This window comes from Alligator sinensis, unplaced genomic scaffold (assembly GCF_000455745.1).
Source record: "Alligator sinensis unplaced genomic scaffold, ASM45574v1 scaffold840_1, whole genome shotgun sequence".
NCBI lineage: Eukaryota > Metazoa > Chordata > Crocodylia > Alligatoridae > Alligator > Alligator sinensis.
This window is the reverse complement of record NW_005842643.1, coordinates 108,218-127,287: the sequence shown is the minus strand read 5'-3', so window position 1 is coordinate 127,287 and position 19,070 is coordinate 108,218. Positions and strand designations below refer to the sequence as shown.

At 44.2% G+C, this 19,070-nt stretch overlaps 1 protein-coding gene across 1 annotated transcript in view; it reads left to right on the top strand.

Annotated features, from left to right (window-relative positions):
- The window catches only part of UMODL1 (uromodulin like 1), a 96,618-nt gene that overhangs the window by 46,866 nt on the left and 30,682 nt on the right, over positions 1-19,070 (top strand). The window contains exons 11-14 of the mRNA XM_025215422.1: positions 4,874-5,011; positions 8,030-8,773; positions 12,089-12,346; positions 13,275-13,387. Coding sequence (XP_025071207.1) covers positions 4,874-5,011; positions 8,030-8,773; positions 12,089-12,346; positions 13,275-13,387 — 1,253 coding nt within the window. The remainder of the gene's footprint in view (positions 1-4,873; positions 5,012-8,029; positions 8,774-12,088; positions 12,347-13,274; positions 13,388-19,070) is intronic.

Here is a 19,070-nt window from a genome sequence, read left to right as displayed (position 1 = left end):
GTTGCAAGGATTAGGGGACTGTAGGACTTGTGATCATGAAGAAATGGCATGAGCGGGGCAAAAATTCCAAAATGTCTGGATTTCAAAAATCCAAGAGATCTCAAGTAACACTCTTATCCATCAGCACTACACCCATCATACGCTTTTTATAGACAAGAGAAAGGCTCATATATGTATTTTTAACTTGAGGGAAGCATCTGTTTTATCATTGCAGAAAATGTAACTGAAATATGCAACATAGGGAAAAGATTTATATACAAGGTTTTCCCGCTTCAGGAATACTGAGCCCTTTACAGATTTCTGAACATCATGGGCTCTATCCTGAGCTGGCATAAATCAGCATATCCCCCTTTTATATTGGTAGAGCTATGCAGTTTCATAACAAATGAAGGTCTGGCCTCAAAAGCCATATATAGACGTTACATTTTTCTAGATGTTATTCAGACTACAGCCATCATTATGGCTGGGCTGGTCCAAGGTAAAATTGGCTCCAATCTGAATTAACTAATCTTCATTGAATGAGGATTAAAGTTAATGCAGACTAGGGCAGCCCAAATTAGGCAATTTAAACTGTATTAAATAGCATGTATATATGGCATTGCTTTTAGGAAAAAACCGTCCTTAGGAATGCAGATAAGCATTGCAAATATCAATCCCAACAATGGAAACTCAACTGGGTTTTTCCAACACAACAGAGGCTATCTGGCACAAAGTAAAACTTTTACAAAGTCAACAACAATACCTCACGGTGACTAAGTATCTCTCAAATCACCCATTAGCAGGGATCCTGGTTTTCTCGATTTTAAAAAAACCCAACATTTTCAGATTAAAAAAGTAACTCCAAATCCACATTTTTCCATGATTAAAATGAAACACCACTGTTTCATTTTAATTACAGAAAATGTGGATTTGGGGTCCTTTTTTAAATCTGAAAATGGAGGATTTTTTTTAAATCAGAGAAAACTAGGATTCCTGCTCAAAAGTGCTCATTTGAGCTTCTAGAACAGCACTTCAGATAACTGTCAGTAGGTTTACAACAATATAACGGTGCTTAGGCAGGCTTATTTTTGCCTCCTTATGCAAATGCTAAGTACATAAGCTCTCACACAGGCTGCAAATTGGGTCTGTTAAGGGGCTGTCAAGTGTAAAGACTGTGTAATGCCAGTGCCCCCTGCCGTGATGGTCAGTGATCATCTATTAACCTTTAATTCCAATTAAAATTTGATTTGAACTATGTAATGTGAATCAGTTAACACAGTTTAGAAAACAGTGAGCACCTCTACAAATTTCCATAAAGGTTAAGCATTTAGTTCATCACAAAGTGAAGTCAGTGGACAAGAGAATCCAACCTTTAAAAAGCAGAGATGAAAAGTCAGACAAGATGGTGTAATGAAAGGGAGAGGCACAGTAAGCATCTTTCTTTGGAGTCTTACATCACTTGTATTATGTTTTCTGGGACAGTATTTAGGGACTCCACAAGAACAGGGTCCTACTGTGCTCAGCACTGTTCAAACATAAATGTGGTACAATGTCCTTGCCCTGAAGATAACACAATCTAAATAGACTAAGAATACAGCATGTATGCAACTTTTACATGCACAAATATAATGTGAGAGTAGAATGAACAAAGTGGTGGCCTGAAAACAATTAAAAAAAAAATTGAATGAGAAGTTTTTAGGGTGGAATTAGGGGAAAAATTCAGGAAAAAAGAAGGGACAGTAAAAAGCAGACTGAAGTGGAGAGATACAGTGAGAAGAGGTAGGGAGCACACAGAATGAGTGGAGTAGGACTGAGGTACAAAACCTGCAGCAGACAGGGCAAGAGAGAGTTGGAGTATACAGACAAGCAGTCAGGGGGTGAATATGGATGTTGGGGCTGTTGCATCAGGAAATAAGACTATTAGTCTGAAGGGATAAAGGAAGTTGCACAAAGGGGCCTGTCCTGGAGATAGTGAGAAGCAGGACCGGGAAGCCCCACCCATGGGCCTCAGTGTGGGAAGAAACACTAAAATAAAGAAAGAAATGCAAAATAACCACTTACCTGCAGGAGGAGTGATGCCAGAAGACAGAAGAGAAAAGCCTGTGCAGTTTACAAGCCATGCCTTTATGCAATTAAGGCCAGCTGGTGATGTCATAACGACGTACCAGCCGGCAGGGATAAAAGCGGCCACCGGCAGTAGGGAGGGGAGAGCCAGTGAGGAGGCAGAGGCTCTCCATGCTGGCAACAGGCAGAACCAGCACACACAGGGAGTGCCTAGATATTGGGCGGCTGGGGAAGCAGCGAGAGCTCCCTACACCATGGACACTGAGATTGAGCCATGGGAAGGGTGGAACACTGGGAGTGACTTCCTTCTTGTGTCATTAAGGAGGTTCATTAGGGAAGACACCAAGTGGCGGTGTGGCCAATTCGGTGAATGCAAAGAAGAGGTGAAAACCAACCTCGGGGAAGTGGAGGTCTTCCCACTCGAACACCCCAGGTACCAGGTCAGGGAGCCGGGCTAGGGGGCGGAAGGAAGAGAGGGACCCCACAGGACCAGCGTCAGGGGAGAACTGCCAAGTTCAGGCAGGTGGGCTGGGAAAGCTGACCGGTAGGATACCGGACAGGAAGACCCCTTTTCAGGTCCTTTTCTCTTTATTTCTTTTTCTTCATTTTATTTCTTTACCCCTGCTCAACAGGGGCACACTTAAGCCCCAGGAAAAGAGCCAACCAGCTCAAAGGGGATCTCAGGCCCGGAGTTTGGGCTGGCTAAGTATCCTTCTCCAAGGAGAAAAGGGGATACCACAGGGCATAAGGAAAAGCCACACTGGAGCGGCAGCTGAGACAAAATCTGGCGCCCTGCTGGAGGTTGGTGTAAGGCTGGGGTGTAGGGGAGGTAGAGCCCCATGAACACCCTGCAAGCGGAGTGGTCATCCCTGAGGGGAGTTTCGAGGCTGAACCCTACACTGACATAACATTTAAAGACGTGGCAGGAGAGTTCAGGGAAGGCCAGCGGGACAACTGAAGCCCACCTCAAGGAACCCACGAAGCTAGAAAGCATACACCCTCTGCTGTCCGGGCCAAAGCGGCCTGCGAGCAGGCATTCGAAGCCAGGTGGGCGCAGGGCCTTATTAAGCACACGGAGGGAAAACTCAAATAATGAACATAAATTCCTTCTTACTTAGAGGGAATATATCTCTGTCCCAGCATTTAAAAACAAATAAAAAATCTCAGTTGCCCCATGTCTTGGTAAAGCAGCAGTGAACTGCTTTTGTGCCTCCTGGTATAGCAAATTGTAGTACCTCTATACCCTGTCCAAGGGGTTAGATCTTGACTTCTAAAGAAACACCCACTGTGGATAAATAAAATATGGCAATTAGCTAATGAGCATGAAAGACAGAGAATTAAAACATCACTTAGAAGGAAATACCAGATGAAGGATAAGTGCAGACACAAAGACAATGCACACACATACATATGTGCTTACACGTGCTCTTCCTTTTTCTATTTTTAGAAAAGAACTGTCCTTTGTTAGTGAAAACTAATTGCAGTAACTGTTGCCTGTACACATTCAGAACAAGGGCTTGTAGTGTTGCTTTGTGCAAGACAATTTTCCAGCTCTGTGATCAGAATGTTTTGCATCTTGGACTGCATTTTTAGTCTTTTTTCTTCCCTCAATCCCAAGTGAATTAAGGTTCTGGTCCTATGAACTGTACACAAGCAAGAAGTTGCATTAAACTTAGCCTATACTTAGGGATCTCCATAAATTGTACTGGAAGTGCCCCCTGCAGCAGTTCCTTTAATGTTTTTCTTTTCACCTTTTGCCCCCCCTCCCCAGCATCTGATTGGCTGCTGGCTGTGGTGTTTGCCACTGATCTCCTTTGAAACAAAAACTGCAGCATATTTAAAACCTCCACCAATCAGGTGGTGGATGGGGTGGGGCAAGCAGTGACATGAAAAACATTAAAGAAGTCACTGCAGGGGGCACTTCTGCTGTGATTTAGGGAGATCCCTATCTATAATGGTAACCTCATGTCTAGGTGTTTGCTGGGTCGGGATCCAAGTGCTAACGAAAGAGGCCTGATTGAGAACCTTGAGAATTAAGTTTAGTGTCTAGCTACAAAATGGATTCCTAGGACAGGCAGTGGTGATGGAAGTTTTTTCCATTCTACCCTAGTGGGATACCTGGAAGCAAATCTGGAAGGATTCTTTAGACTTTTAGGAGCAGTTTCCAGCATGGTTTTTCTGTGGAGACTGCCTTAAAGGGTGGCAGCTGTGTCCCCAGTCTTTATGATACAGTTAAAAAAAAAAACACGTCCTCCCTGCCCTTAAAAAGCTCAAAGGGTAGAAATGCTCTGCCTCCTCTTGCTGTTAGGGAATGCTTCTTATATGCAGCAGTTACATTTGACCTCTTTATTTGACATAAGAAATTAATTGGATTCAATTTCTTTCTTAAAGTAACCAAAATATCTAGCTGACATGTTGGAGTCTGCTGGCATGCAGCTCCACTGATACACGAATTCATGAGACACTGTTAAACTGAATGCAATGGAATGTATACTTTAGATGAATTTGCGTCTCTGTTTCCTTTGTATAAATACATATCTTATTTTCTAATGCCAAGCAAACATCTAAATCTGTGTGTAAATCGGAGAACCTTGATCAAAATTATTTTCCTGGCTAGGATGCCCATTGAAATAAATGGAGGTGATGTGATTTTTATTTGTAAGGATTTCAAAATCAAGTGGTATTTTGAGCTGCTTAACATTTGGTTGTCAGGTAAATGGTAAAGACCATTTAAGTCAGTCAAAATATTCAGGAAGGATCATTTTGTGATTGTTTGTAATCCAATCAGAAGAAGGGTTGCTTTACTGACATTTTTGTTTTGGCATTACAGATTGGGACGAATGTGCATTTCCTCCAGAGAATGACTGCTCCATGTATGCTGAGTGTATCAACTCAATGGGCTCCTACAGGTGCCGATGCAAGACAACCATGGACACCAATCCGTCTCACCCTGGAAGAAACTGTGAAGGTGAACAAGAGAGTTGTATTCAGTTTCATTTATTTGGCAAGGGCTTTCTCCCTCCACTTTATTTTCTAGTAGTATTCAACATTCACCCAGTGGGGATAGTGAATGCCTTCCAGTTGTATGCAAGATGAGATCCCTAAGCCAAAGCACGCATTGCCTAATATCACCAAATACTCAAGGCTCTGATACCAACCACCCTCTTTCTAGGAGCAGAGCATGGGATAAGTCTCCCTGTGAAACCTCCTAATGCCACTTCTTAATTAGCCAAAAGATTGGCCTGGCCTAGACTAATTTGAGGCATTTTTTCCTTTTCTGATAATCCTAGAGCTAAGTGCCTTTCCTATGAAAATGTAAGTCCTGCTGACTGGAAGACCACTGGCCGATATTCAGTTAAAGGTTCAATGGGATCTAGGCTATGATCCCAACAATCACATCTCTTGCCGTAACACACATGCATGGCAGGAGGCATGATTGTGGGATCAGGAATCAGATCCCAGTCTGGTGCAGGGGGAGTCTGGGATTATGATTACTGCTCCCTTTGGACTCTCAGGTAGCAAGCCAGGTGCCTGGTGCTCCCATGTCTGGGAGCTCTGTTCAGTTGCTGGCACTCCCAGACGTGGGAGCACATCAGAGCCCTTGGCTCCACAGCAGCCAGGGTGACGGTGAATTTATACCCAGCATTGGTGTAGACCTTGTAAAGGAACACTTTGAGAGGCTGGACAACTTCAAGTCAGTGGGTCCTGACAGATTGCACCCCAGAGTACTTAAGGACCTGGCAGGAGTCATAGCTCAGCCACTGGCAAAGATTTTCGAAAACTGGTGCTAAGGTGAAGTACCTGAAGACTGAAAGAAGGCCAATGTGGTGCCCATCTTCAAGAAAGGGAGGAAAATAGATTCAGGGAACTACAGGCCAATCAGGTTGACCTCAATCCCTGGAAAGATTTTAGAAAAAACCATCAAACAGACCATTCTTCACAGGCTGGCTGATGGAAACATCCTGAGAGACAGCCAGCACAGGTTTGTTGTGGGTAGGTCTTGCCTGACCAATCTCATCTCCTTCTATAACCAGGTGACATATCACGTGGACAAGGGAGAAGAGATTGATGTCATATATCTGGACTTTAAAAAAGCCTTTGATCTGGTATCCCATGATCTCCTCTTGAATAAATTGGCCAACTGTAGCCTCAGCTACATCATAGTCTGATGGCTGGGGAATTGGCTCTGAGGCCGGACCCAGAGAGTGGTGGTCAATGGAAGTGAATCATCATGGCACTCTGTGACCAGTGGTGTCCCCGAGGGCTATGTCCTTGGACCTGTTCTCGTTAACATCTTTATCAATGACGTGGATACTACTGTCAGAAGTGGACTGGCCAAGTTTGTTGGTGACACCAAGCTTTGGGGTAGAGCATCCACACCTGAGGATAGGCTGGTGATCCAGGCTGACTTGGATAGGCTGAAAAAGTGGGCAAATACAAACCTGATGACATTGAATATTGACAAATGCAAGGTACTCCACCTTGGAGAAAACCCCCGTAGCATGCTTATAGGCTCAGCAGTGCTACACTCGCTAGCACCATTGCCGAAGGAGACTTGGGGGTCATGACTGACCACAAGATGAACACGAGCCACCAACGTGATGCCGCAGCTGGTAAAGTGAACAAAACTCTGGCCTGCATCCATTGATGCTTCTCAGGTAAATCTCAGGATGTCACCCTCCCGCTGTACTCAGCCTTGGTGAGGGTGTAGCTGGAGTACTGCATCCAATTCTGGGCTCCACAATTCAAGAAGGATGTGGAGAAGCTTGAGACAGTCCAGAGGAGAGCCACGTGCATGATCAGAGTGCAAGAGAATAGGCCCTATGAAAAGAGGCTGAGAGCCATGGGACTCTTTAGCCTAGAAAAGTGCAGGCTCAGGGGTGACCTGGTGGCAGCCTATAGGTACGTCAGGGGTGTACATCAGGATCTGGAGAAATGTCTGTTCACCAGAGCGCCCCAAGGTATGACGAGGTCCAATGGTCACAGACTCTTCCAAGACTGTTTTAGGCTAGACATAAGAAAAACTTCTTTACTGTCTGAGCCCCCAAGGCCTGGAATAAGCTCCCTCCAGAGGCGATGCAAGCACCTCCTCTGGACTCCTTTAAGAAGTGTTTGGATGCTTATCTTGCTGGGATCCTCTGACCCTAGCTGGCTTCCTGCCGTCGGGGCAGGGGGCGGGACTCGATGATCTCCCGAGGTCCCTTCCACCCTAATGTCTATGAAATCTATGAAATAGCTGGGAGGGCTGATCAGCTGACTGGCACTTCCAGCCATGGGAGTGCACCAGTCTTGAAGAGCTATGATGCACTTAGAATCATAGAAAATTAGGGTTGGAAGGAACATCAGGAGGTCATCTAGTCCAACCCCCTGCTCACAGCAGGACCATCCCCAGCTAGATCATTCCACCCAAGGCTTTTTGTCTTGCTGTGTCTTAAAAACCCCCAAGGATGGAAATTCCACCACCTCTCTGGGCAACCTATTTCAGTGTTTTACTACCCTCCTAGTGAGAGAGTTTTTCCTAATATCTAATGTAAACTTCTCTCACTGCAACTTCCTCAGGTGACCTGTTGGTGCTGGCTGCACATGCAGTTTAAGGTGTGATGGGAACCAGTCACAGTTATACATATTTTGTGTAATAACTTTGTTGCTTATTCCCTATCTTATCACACCATTAATTGCATGACCATGTGTTTGGGCTACTACTTAAGACATGATTAACATGTTAATTATATCTAAAGTGTAATGTCTGTCTGGGGCTGAAGAGAGAGACCAAGAGCTGAATCTGGATCTTTCTACAACTCAACACAGGACTAAACATAATGTTAACACCTGTCTTGAGTATCATATTTGCTAAAAGGCATTAGCAAAATATGAGTCTTGTTGCCATTAAAATGATCTGACAGATAAATAAAATAAAATACAGATTGCTATAATGTTCTTCTTGCTTGATTTAGAACTTCCATGTCATGTGAAAATGTTGTTGCAGGTGAAATTGTAAACCCTGTGACTGAAACAATGCCCCCAGGTGCATCAAGGATTACAGATATACCTCCTGAAACAAGCACTGCATTGTACACTTCTCCAGCAAATACTGAAATGAGAACAATTTTTCCTCTCCGTTCCAATACAAGTACCACATTAAATGTACCCCATGGGCTGCCATCAAGTGGCATGCAAGCATCAGATAGTCATCTTTCCACCCAAACTCCTCCAGCAGCTTGGAGAAAGGGCATGGCCTCTTCAATTGGTTTTGGCAGGAACAGTAGCACAATGGGTATGGTGAGGGAAACAACCATGGGAACACCAACCATGGTAACAGAGCAGTGGAAGACTGTAAACATGCTAATTGAAAAACCCACGAGAAAGACTATTACTGGTGTACCACAGCACCTGGCTACTACTACAGATGCTTTCACAGGTATAGCTGGGCAAGAACATCACAATTCACCACCATCCATATTGTCGACTACTGCAAGAAATCAAACCTTCAGAGACCGACATGCCCATCTCCAGCTTCCTGGAGCTAGCTCTCAGGACAATTCCAGTACAACTTTTCCCATTACAGAAAATGTTGGAGTTCATAAGCTAAATTCTACAGTTGATAAAGAGATAGGCAGAGAGAACAACACTTGGTCTGAGAAATACCTGAAAGAATCCTTCTCAGTGTCAACCACACGGCCTGACTTCTCACCTGCTTCCAACACGATGAACTTCCTGACCACAGATTGCGGTGAGTATACTCAGCACTGTCCTCCACTCTTTGTTACTGGACTACTGGACTGTATGAGAAGAAAGATATCAGTTAGAGCCTGGAAAGATGTATACTGCTGTACTGGGGAATGGAAGGGAACTGACCAAATGGAGATATTTTTTCTTCTTTCTGGAATTGGTGTCAGTTTTAGGTGGCTGTTTCTAAATAAGCAGATCAAGATAACTGCGCCTTCAAATACTATTCCAGAAGTTCTATCAATGACTGACTTTTCAGAAGTCTGTTTTTACAAAGCCCATAGGGTGCATCATGTGACACTTAAAATACTGCTCTGTTGAAAATACTGATGCTAGGTGGTGTCTCCACACAAATCTTTGATTCTCTCTCCTGCTGTGGTCGGCCACAGAAGCAGGAGCATATAGGGGCTATGAAAACTCTTTTGACACATAGGGGAAGCATTTTCCTGGCACAGACATTTGCAAGAGAGCCCTTGGCTGGGGAGAATTGCGGTGGGGATAACCTGACCTTGCAGTTCCTTCAAATTCCCAGCGAGGCCAACTGAAGTGTCTGGCACCATTTTTGCGATGCCCCCCCACTCCACACACCTCTGATTGGCCAAGGAGATCTGGAAGTCCTGCTCTTCCCTGGAGGTCATCTGTCAATCTCCATGGAGAGGCGGGACTTCCAGGGCCCCTTGGCCAATCAGAGGCATGAGGGGGGCTGCTGTGCTCTGCCCTGAAAGTCTTCCTCCTTCACCTCCCTCCCATACTTTAGGACACCAGGGCTTCCCGTCCGTTTGCAGCTCCCTTTCTCCCCTCCCCCCCCTCCTTTGCTGGTCATTTTCCTGCTTTTTTTGTGGTCCCTATGTTTTTTTGCAAAATTACCAAATTCACAGTTTCTATGAAAATTATTCAGCTTATCCTAACTTCATTTCATTGGCTTCTCTTTTATTTTTTTCTCTTATTCCTAAATCTTTTCCATCACTCATACCAGCCTTTTCTGTGCCATTGTCTTCCTCCTGCACTAGGGTCTCTCACTTCTTGGATTGTCTCCCTTCACATTTGCCCAGGTCCCGTCTTTTCTCTGTGGACTGGACCCAGTGGCAACATGTAGTGGGTGCACGGGGGTGCATGTGCATCTTCTGAGAGCGCCGGTGCACCCCCTGACAGGCCACGCTCACTGCTTAGGTGATGGGCAGGGGGACAGGAAGGAGCACTGGCGCCCCCCCTGTGAGCACCGGCCGGGGAATAGAAGTGGCCACTTTGTGATCGGCTGTGGGGGGTTCCCCCCTCCCCCCATTGTCTTCCTCCTGCATGTGCATCTCTCCCATTGGTGAGATTGGCACCAGAGAGATTGGCACCCTGCCTAAGGTGGCACTAGTCGCCCATGACTGGACCTCCTTGGTTCTCACATTGTTTCCTGGAAATTCTCTTCTACGGCTTCTACTCTTCTAGTTCCTTGAGATGCTGCTTCATGGAGCCATGTAGAGAGCATAGCTTTCTCCTCTTTCCCCTTTTCTTTTCTTTCTTTCACATTCTTATTGGGTTTGGGAGTTGAATGACATTTTTATTTGACCTAAAATGAAGTTCTGCTTTTTCCCCACCTGCTTAAGACTTTTTAAAAACCAAAGCATTGCTTCAAAACAAAATGTCAGAACAATTCATTTCTAATATGCTAAAGGATTTCATTTTTACTTTTTCAGTTTCTTTACTGTCCTTTTCCAGCTAAAACAAATCAAAAGATTTCTGCACAAATTGACCTAAATCTGTGGGTTTTTTTGTGAAAATGTTAAAACAAAAAGAAAAAAACCCCAAAAATAATTTGCTCAGCCAAAGGTGGAGGCAGAAAAGAGCCAGCTGCTCGCTATGATCAGCACTTGAAGCAGATTCCTTATAGCAGTATGTGTTGGTCACAAGGAGGAAGGAAGGAAATCTCTGTGGAGTGTATACAGCTCTAGGGATACAAAGTACATCCCTTTGGGCATGTCTACACTTGCTAGTAATAAACTCCAATGCATATCATGCCAGAATTTATTGCACCAAAGTGCCAAGTTTACATGTGTGTCCAGGACTGTAGCATGTTGAGCCAGGTTGGAGCAGCCCTGGCTGGCAGAGGGCCTGGGGAGCCAGCCTGCCAGCATGGGGCTGCTCTGATCTGGCTCAACGTGCTATGGAGGGGCTGGCTGGGGCACGAGGGTGCTCCAGTGTGTGGCTAGCTGGCAGGCAGTTTGCACATTGAAGCATCCTTGTGCCCCAGCCAGACCAGTCAGTGTCTTCAAGGGCATTGCTGGAAGAACTCTGCTGCAGGATAGTCCTTGTAAATTTGTAAACTTGCAGCAGAGTTAATTATCTTACTGTGGAGATAATTAGGCAGCTCTGTGATAAAGCTCTCATGTAGCTGTGCCCAGTGATGGAAAACATGCCCTGGAACTGAGCCAGTCTTACCCTCTTCTTACTCACCATGCATAGCCTGTAATAGTAGGCAAGATGGCATACCTATAGGCCTTTGTATAATACTGAAAATTAGTTAAGGAAGGATCATGGCCTTAAACCAGTGTTTCCCAGACTTTTGATACCAGGGCCACACTTTTTTCTGGATTAAAGTTGGTAGTACACTTCTCTGAATTTCACAGCACCTCAGTTGAAAAGTGCTGAAATAGATTTACATTCAGAAAAGATCTGGAGGGGGCCCTTGAGGCTCAAAAACATTGCTGCTCTAGCTGGTACCACTTATGGGTGGCTAGGTTAGGGCCTCACCCTGGTGTACCCTACTTTTTCCGCTGACTGTGCCTCCCGACCCCTGGTCTGTACCTCAGGGGCTAAGGGCATCCACATGCCTGCCTGCAGCAGGACCAATGGCTGGGAGCATGGGGAAGGCTGGCACAGGGGCCATTTGGGGTCGGGAAGTGTGGGGGAAGGCAGCAGCAGCAGTCACAGGTGCAGTCACATGTGCTGCTGGAGTAGCTGGGGCAGACACAGGGTGCCAGGCAGGGGAGGAGAGCATTTACTCTTAACAGGATCTTGTGGTGCACTGCCTTCACTCCTGTGGCATGCTAGTGTGCTGCGGCATACCCTTTGGGAATCACTGCTTTAATCTTTTCATAACCAATGCTTTGAACAAGGCTGATTTCTTGAGAGTCTCTTCTGGAGGTTCAAGAGAAATGGAAGACCCATGCAGAGCAAGAGTCTCTAAGCTCCACTGATCTACCATTTAGATTTAGATGCATTCCTCTCCACTGCAGGATGGAACAAGCCTGCTTTGAGAGCTGATTTTAAACTGAGATGATAGTTTTCCCACCAAAAGGTTTGATAGGTGGTGGTTCTCTTTTCTTCCCAGTACCTGCCCCAGCTCAAAGGATTATTCTCTACAATGTGAGTAGCACCAGCTTTCATGCAGCATGGTCCACAGAATCTACGCAGAATCCTGTTTTCCGATTTCTACTGCTTCGTGAAGATCAGCTGATGTGGGAAACTAAAACTCGCAGCAGACACTTGACAGTGACAGGACTGGAACTTGGGGTCTTATACACAGTCAAAATCGGGACAGAAGTTTGTATGAAGGAAAGTAAATCAGCACATCTGAAAGTAAAGACCGGTAATTTTATTTAGAAACAAATTTGTAATTGGACTTTACTGCTGTTGAAGTCTATAATGCAAGCTGGCATTTAAGAGAGGTCTGGGTAGGGGCTTGTTTAAAAACAGTGGACTGACAGTGAATCCAGTTGTAACAGTACTATAAAGTCTGCCCTGAAGCTTGGTACTGAAATGATTCTGTGGATGCAATCATATCTTTGGGAGCACTGCCCTTCCCAGCCACGGTCATATGACTTCCCTCAAGCAACTACACCAATAGCTTATGTGAAAAAATAATAGCAGGACATTCATTTAATGTGTTTTTAGTTTGCCTTGATGTAACACAGCAGCTGGAAACTTGACAGGCATTATATTTGTGCCAGGTAAAATGCCTCTTTCCTGGAACAAAAAGCTAGCATACAGGCATTAAGGTGTTTTCTTCATGGAAGGAGGCTAGCTCTCCCATGAAAAAGTGCTAGCACTTCCCATCAGCAACATCTCCAGAGAGAGAAGTTTTCTAGTATGGCATATAATGCTTGTACATTTGTCTCAGGATCCCTAGGGCTCCTGTTAGCTTACAGTCCTTTGCTTTCCCTCCCACCCCACCAAGGGAGAAAGGAAGAGTGCACTGGCTTGCTAATGGCTTGCCAAAAAACAGGCCATCAGAGTGCCCTGCAGGGACCTTCCTACAAGGAGCTTGGACAGTGCTGAAACTGCTCAAGCCCTGGCACCTTCTCCTGACTTTTTAATAGTGCTTTGGCCCCCTCCTACTATTTAAAGGGCAGTAGAGCTTCCTGCTTGAAATTCTTGGTGCTCAGATAGACCACCTGTCCATGAATATGAGCAGAACCAAGACCATGTGACCAGAGAACTCTCTCTAGGCTGCCAGTGGTCCATGAGCCACAATCTGTGAAATAATTCTTCTCAATAACTTTCTTTTAATTTTGCAGCTGCTCAAAAACTTAATGGAACGGTAAAACTAACAAGTGTGGAATATGTTCCAGGCTTTAGCAATGCAAGTAGTGAAGAGTATCAAAACTTTACACGGCTGTTTTTCAATGAAGTAAGTTGCTGGAAATGGGGCTTGATAAGATGAGGAATGTCAGCGAGTGGTCTGCACTATCTCTCTATATATGCATGGGTTGAGAATTCACTTCCTGAATTGCAGCAACATGGAGCAAGTGGGGTGCAGCTGTTGGGGCAAGAGAGCTGGATTCAGGAGCGTGGGGTTGCATTCTCGGTGCTCTCTGTTTCAGTTTATCTATCAGCTGCATGAGGAACATTGATAGAACTGAGCTTATTTATGGGATGTTGTAAGGTGTTAATTGATGTTTGTGCGGCACTTAGAAATCATTGAACTGCATGGCTGTATATAAATGCAGAGTATTACTAGGATCACCCTTTCTCATATGCACTGGTCAGACATGTTTTTATTATCCTGTTTCATATCCATTTATAACGAGAGAGCCATTTTTTCCTCTTCTGAGTCACTTTTTATGCTACATTTAAGTATGGCACAGGACATCAAACCATACTGGAATACTATAATTCATAGGGATTTTACAGGGAGGAATTACTCTCCTTTTACTTGTCAGCCAATACATCAGTTGTTTGTTCTTATTGGTCCTTTTGGTGTTTGTTAAACAAATAACCAGGTCTATTAAAAAGTGTGGGGCTTGTTATTTTTGCTGTAGTGTATTCCCATTTGTCTGCATCTACATTACAGAGAGATATCTGAGGGGAGGGGAGATCGAGGATGATAAATCTATGATTGATTATTCTAGAACCTTTTATTGAACTACTGCAAAGGACTTGCATGCTTTACAACTGACTGCTAACTCGGTACACAATTATCTCGTAAATCATCTGTGAAACACACAGCCATCCCTGGACACAAAAAAATGGCAATGTTGCAACTGTGCCATTTTTTTGTGTTTAGGTTCAGAATAGAAAGTGAAGGTTCAAAATAGAAAGTGAAGAATGCTCTAAGCAGCATGCATCATCTCTTTTGGTAGAAAAAAACTAATATAAGGTCCCTGTTTCATACATTTTTAGATATAAAATAACTTTCCCATTATTAGTCTGCAACTTCTCTAGCTCCCAGGTTTCTTGACCCCAAACTGACACATCCTAGCCATAAAATGAAAGTGACATGCTTATGCAAAGGGAAAATGCAGCAGTTAAGCACAGCCCTCCCTTCCATTCATCACTGTTTTGTGTCAGAATACTTTGGAATACTGAACCTTGATCAAAACCTTTTGTGTTTTAATACATGGATAAAATTAAACATATACTTGTTCATAGAACATAAAGTCAGTTTCCCTAAACCATTGATGCAAACAGTTAAAGAAAATGTGTAAAAATATCATGTAGAAGAATGAAAGGAAGATTGGCAGCAATGTTAGTCACAGCCACAGCACTTATATTTCCTTATTTTCTGCCTGAAACAATTATTCCCTACAACTGTCCAGATGAAGGATGAGGGCTTTCTCTCTCCTTTTGAACCATTAGTTATGGGCCACTGTGCGAGGTAAAATACTCTACAGTGTCTTGTGACAGGGCTTTTGTTTCTATCAGCCCAAGAAGTGAGATTCTAGAAAAATATTTTAAAAAAAGATATTAATGTTTTTTCTTTTAATGGTGTAAAGCCCAGACCACTGACTTTTTAAAGAGAAGTCTGTGGTCCTCGTTAGATCAACTTTGCTAGAAGATTTCTTTGTACCCGTGGTAGTTTGAGATTTTTTTTTTTTGCATTATATCTTCACAGTCCCCAATTTTTCTTTTCTTCTATTTTGTAAATCATTGTACTTTTTAAGCAACTTTGGATTTTTAGGCTAGTATCTCGCAGTGCTTGAAATATTTTTTGCTATTGGAGAGAAAGAGGGAGGAATATTATTGTTCATGGAAGAGCATGGAAATTAACATGATATAGAAACCCAAGTGCAAGGATAGCATTGTTGCAGTCCCTGCTAGCTTTCCCATGATCTCTTGATGGCAAAGCACCTTACATCACTGAGCTGGAAAGGATATTCCAATTTCTGTGCACTTTGGTCTTGCCTTTCTGCTGAGACAGCCAGAGATTATATCAGTCAGGACTCATCTACACAGGAGCTCTCAAAAAAATTAAAGATGTGAATTTACAGTGAATTAGTCAAACCACATTAAATCTCTGTGTAGACATGCTTCTTTAGAATTAAAATGGCCTTAATTCAATTGAGCTCAATTCATTCCCAAGGTAATGTAAAACCAATCTAATTAAGACCACTTTAATACTGAACAGGCATGTCCACACAGGCATTTATGCAGTTTAACTAATCTTCTGTTAAATTTACACCTCTAGTTGGGCTGACCATATGGAAGTCCCAGAAATCCAGGATATCATCCAGAAAATCTGGGACATTATGTTCCCCACTTGCACTCTCACCAGGCAGCAGGGGTGGGGGTGAGGGTGGGGCTGCATGCAGGGCAAGCAGGGGTGCCTGTCTGCCCACCTGCAAGGTGCTCTGCACTGCTCCGATGCCCAGCCAGATTGTGCCCCATGGCCCTGTGTTTCCAGGATGCTCATTATAATTCTCAGCATCTGGTCAGGACCAGCCTCTGAAATCCAATACTGTCCTGGCTAAAATGCTACATATGGTCACTCTGCCTCTGGTGTCTCTGAATATGGTTATACTAACAGTTTACTGCGGGGTCTGGGAGCAGGGCTTTTATCCCCCAATAACTGCATGCAATAAGTGGGATCTTAACTGAGGTAGGTTACCTTTTTTTTAACTGAGGACCAAGCCACTATGTGCTGGGCTTCCATTTACCAGAGGAAAAGAGTGGGTATTCAATTTGTCCAGTAGCCTGTGTATGGTAAAGCCTTACCTCCTTTTACTCAATGGGGAAATTGTTTGCATGTCTGTATATCCACACACAGACATATTGCTCAAGATCTATTACCAGGTGGCTATGAACTTGACCATTACCCTTCTGAAATTACAGCTGCTCCACATAATGACACACATTGCTCTGAGCCTCTTTGTTTCATTGACCCCTGAACAGCACCAAACTTCCAGCTATGCTACTGTGGCCCCATTAGTTCAATTAGCATGTCAGTCTGGCTTCGCCGGCTCTTCCAGGGACTTCACTGTGGGTTAACCTACTTTTAGGGTGTCTGGCTTACCAGGGGAGGGTTTCCCTACTCTGTCTGTAGGCCTCAGTGTTTACCACCAATTTCAGCCTGTCTCTTGGGACTTTTGGCACTCATGTACCTTTTTGTATTTCTGTTTGCATATTGCTGCTCTTTTCCTTTGTAAACCAAAGGAATTGTAGATAAACTGTACATCCTGAGAAAGAGGGTGTTTTTTTAAATGTTGGTAGAAAAAGCTGAGCGATTAGAGGCTTTGTTTCCCCTTCCCCTTTGTAATTTAATAAATTATTTCCTTTAAAATAGACGGTTTCTTTTCTTCCTCTCCAGATAACAGTCTCAGTTTTATATCTTTAGGGTGTGGTAGGGTATTGTTGTCATGCAACCATACCAATAAACAGTTTAGTAGTGTCACCTAGTGGCTGACTCTGGGTGTAGAGAACATAATCATGCCATTTTCCAAGTTCTTACCTCTGCTTTGTTCAGAATAATACAAAGAAAAAAATAGCTAAAATAAAAGTGGGTCCACAAAGCAGACCTGAGAAAGTTAACTGGAGTGAAGTGGGGAGAGGACCCAGTCCCCTGGTGGGACCATATAAGATCTGTTGGAGTCTTGTGTCTAAGTCTAGTATAATATGCAAGCCCTACCCTCTGGATTCACCTTACAAGAACAGTTAAGTCAAGGGCGGGCAATTATTTTGTGTGGAGGGCCACTTGCTGAGTTTTGGTAAGCCATCAAGGGCTGCATGATAGGCAGCCAGGGGCAGATAAATATTCATTTTCTAAATTTTTTAGGGGCCTTACAGGCCGGATAGAATGGCCTGGTAGGCTGCATCCAGCCCCTGGGCTGCATTTTGCCCACCCCTGAGTCAAGTGAATAAGGCTAAGGGGCTGGGTTAAGCCATGTCTTCAGCCATAATGCACTTCATAGAAGAGGTGGGCTAGTGGGAAGGGAGAAGTAAGTTGTAACTTGTCTAGAGATGTTGACATTTAAGGCCTTGTTACATGGTAAATTTAGGGGGCTTCTGAAGTTCTTAACCCCTGGATTGGCTACATGTTAACACCTTTAAGTGGCTTAAAGCGTTCATTGTGTGTCTTAAAGTTACACCACTCCAGAGCAGGATTATCTTTAATCCCCCTAATTCGGCTTCTGTTCCATTAAGGTGTGGCCACTTTCCACAGCTGTTCTGCCCATGTTGAAGTCCTCCAGCATCCCAGAATGGAGTGGTCCCTCCTGAGTCAGGGTGAGCAGGACACCAGGGCACAGCAGGGCCAAGCACAGCACCTTGCCACCTAGGGATGTCTGGCAGAGCTGGTGCTGCAGCCCTGAAGTACCTGGTGGCCACAGTTCCATAGCCATCCAGACTAGCTTGCTGCTTCTGCCAGTGGCAGTGCATGGGGGGTGGGGGCAAGTTCCAGAGGAAAAAAGTATCAGGCCCCTTGGAGCTTAGGCAGTGCCCAGCCAGCTAGCAGCCTGGTAAGCAGCAGTGTCTGTGGGGGTGAGGGGGGAGCTCTGGAGGAAAAAATAATGTGAGAGTTGGCCGGGACTTTAACATGTAAAAGGCACCATTGGAAAGGAAGGAAAGGGCAAGGCCAATTCCAATGGCATCCTTTTACTCAATAAATGACCTTGTCATTACTAACACTATCTTCAGACAATATGGCAGGTACAAAACAACATGGCAACATCCCCACTCAAAGCAATGGCACCTTCTCACCTACATCATTGTAAAAGCATGTCATCTAAAAGATGTCCATATCACATGTGTCATGAGAGGACCAATCATCGTTTAGTGAGATGAATCATGTTCATCAGGGCTGTGTTGAAACACTGAAAGCAACCCAAATCAGTCCAAAGACAGTACAACATCAAATGCCTTCACACCCCTAGATACCATGAAGCCCTCCCAACATATCTCAGCAAGAAACTCACCAGTTTTACGATTGAAAATGATCACACTAGTGTTGGGGAAGATTGGCAAGCTCTAAAAGAGACCATCCATGAGGCTTTCATGGAATCAATTGGCTTTATCACCTGATGCCATCAGGACTGGTTTGATGAAAACAATGTTGAGATCTAAGCCATTCTCAATCAGAAAAGAAAAGCTTTCTGTGACTGGCAAAACCATCCTATGTCTAGTCAGAAGCAGGGAACTTTGTGAGAGTTTAAAGCTGAAACCCAAAACAAATGATGGGAAGAGGAGGTAGAAGAAATCCAACAATTTGTTGACAATCATGACATGCAGAGCTTCTTCAGTGCAATCAAGGCTGTGTATGGACCAAATCCTTCCAGACTCACCCCGCTTAGTTCTGAAGACAGCAGTATACACTTCAAAGACAATGAGTTCATGAAAAACTGATGGAAGAAACACTACCAAAAGCTCCTGAACTGAGAATTGACAGTGACTGATGAAACCTCCGAATACATCCCACAGCATCCAGTAAGGGAAGCACTTGTCAGTTAATTAACCTCTGAAGAAGTCCACTAGGCAATAAGACAGGTGAAGAACAACACAGCATCTGGCCCTGAAGACATGCCGGCTGATGTCTTCAAAGTTGGTGGGGAAACTATGCCTCAAAAGCTCCACACAGTTTCTTAAAATCAGGAACACTGAGG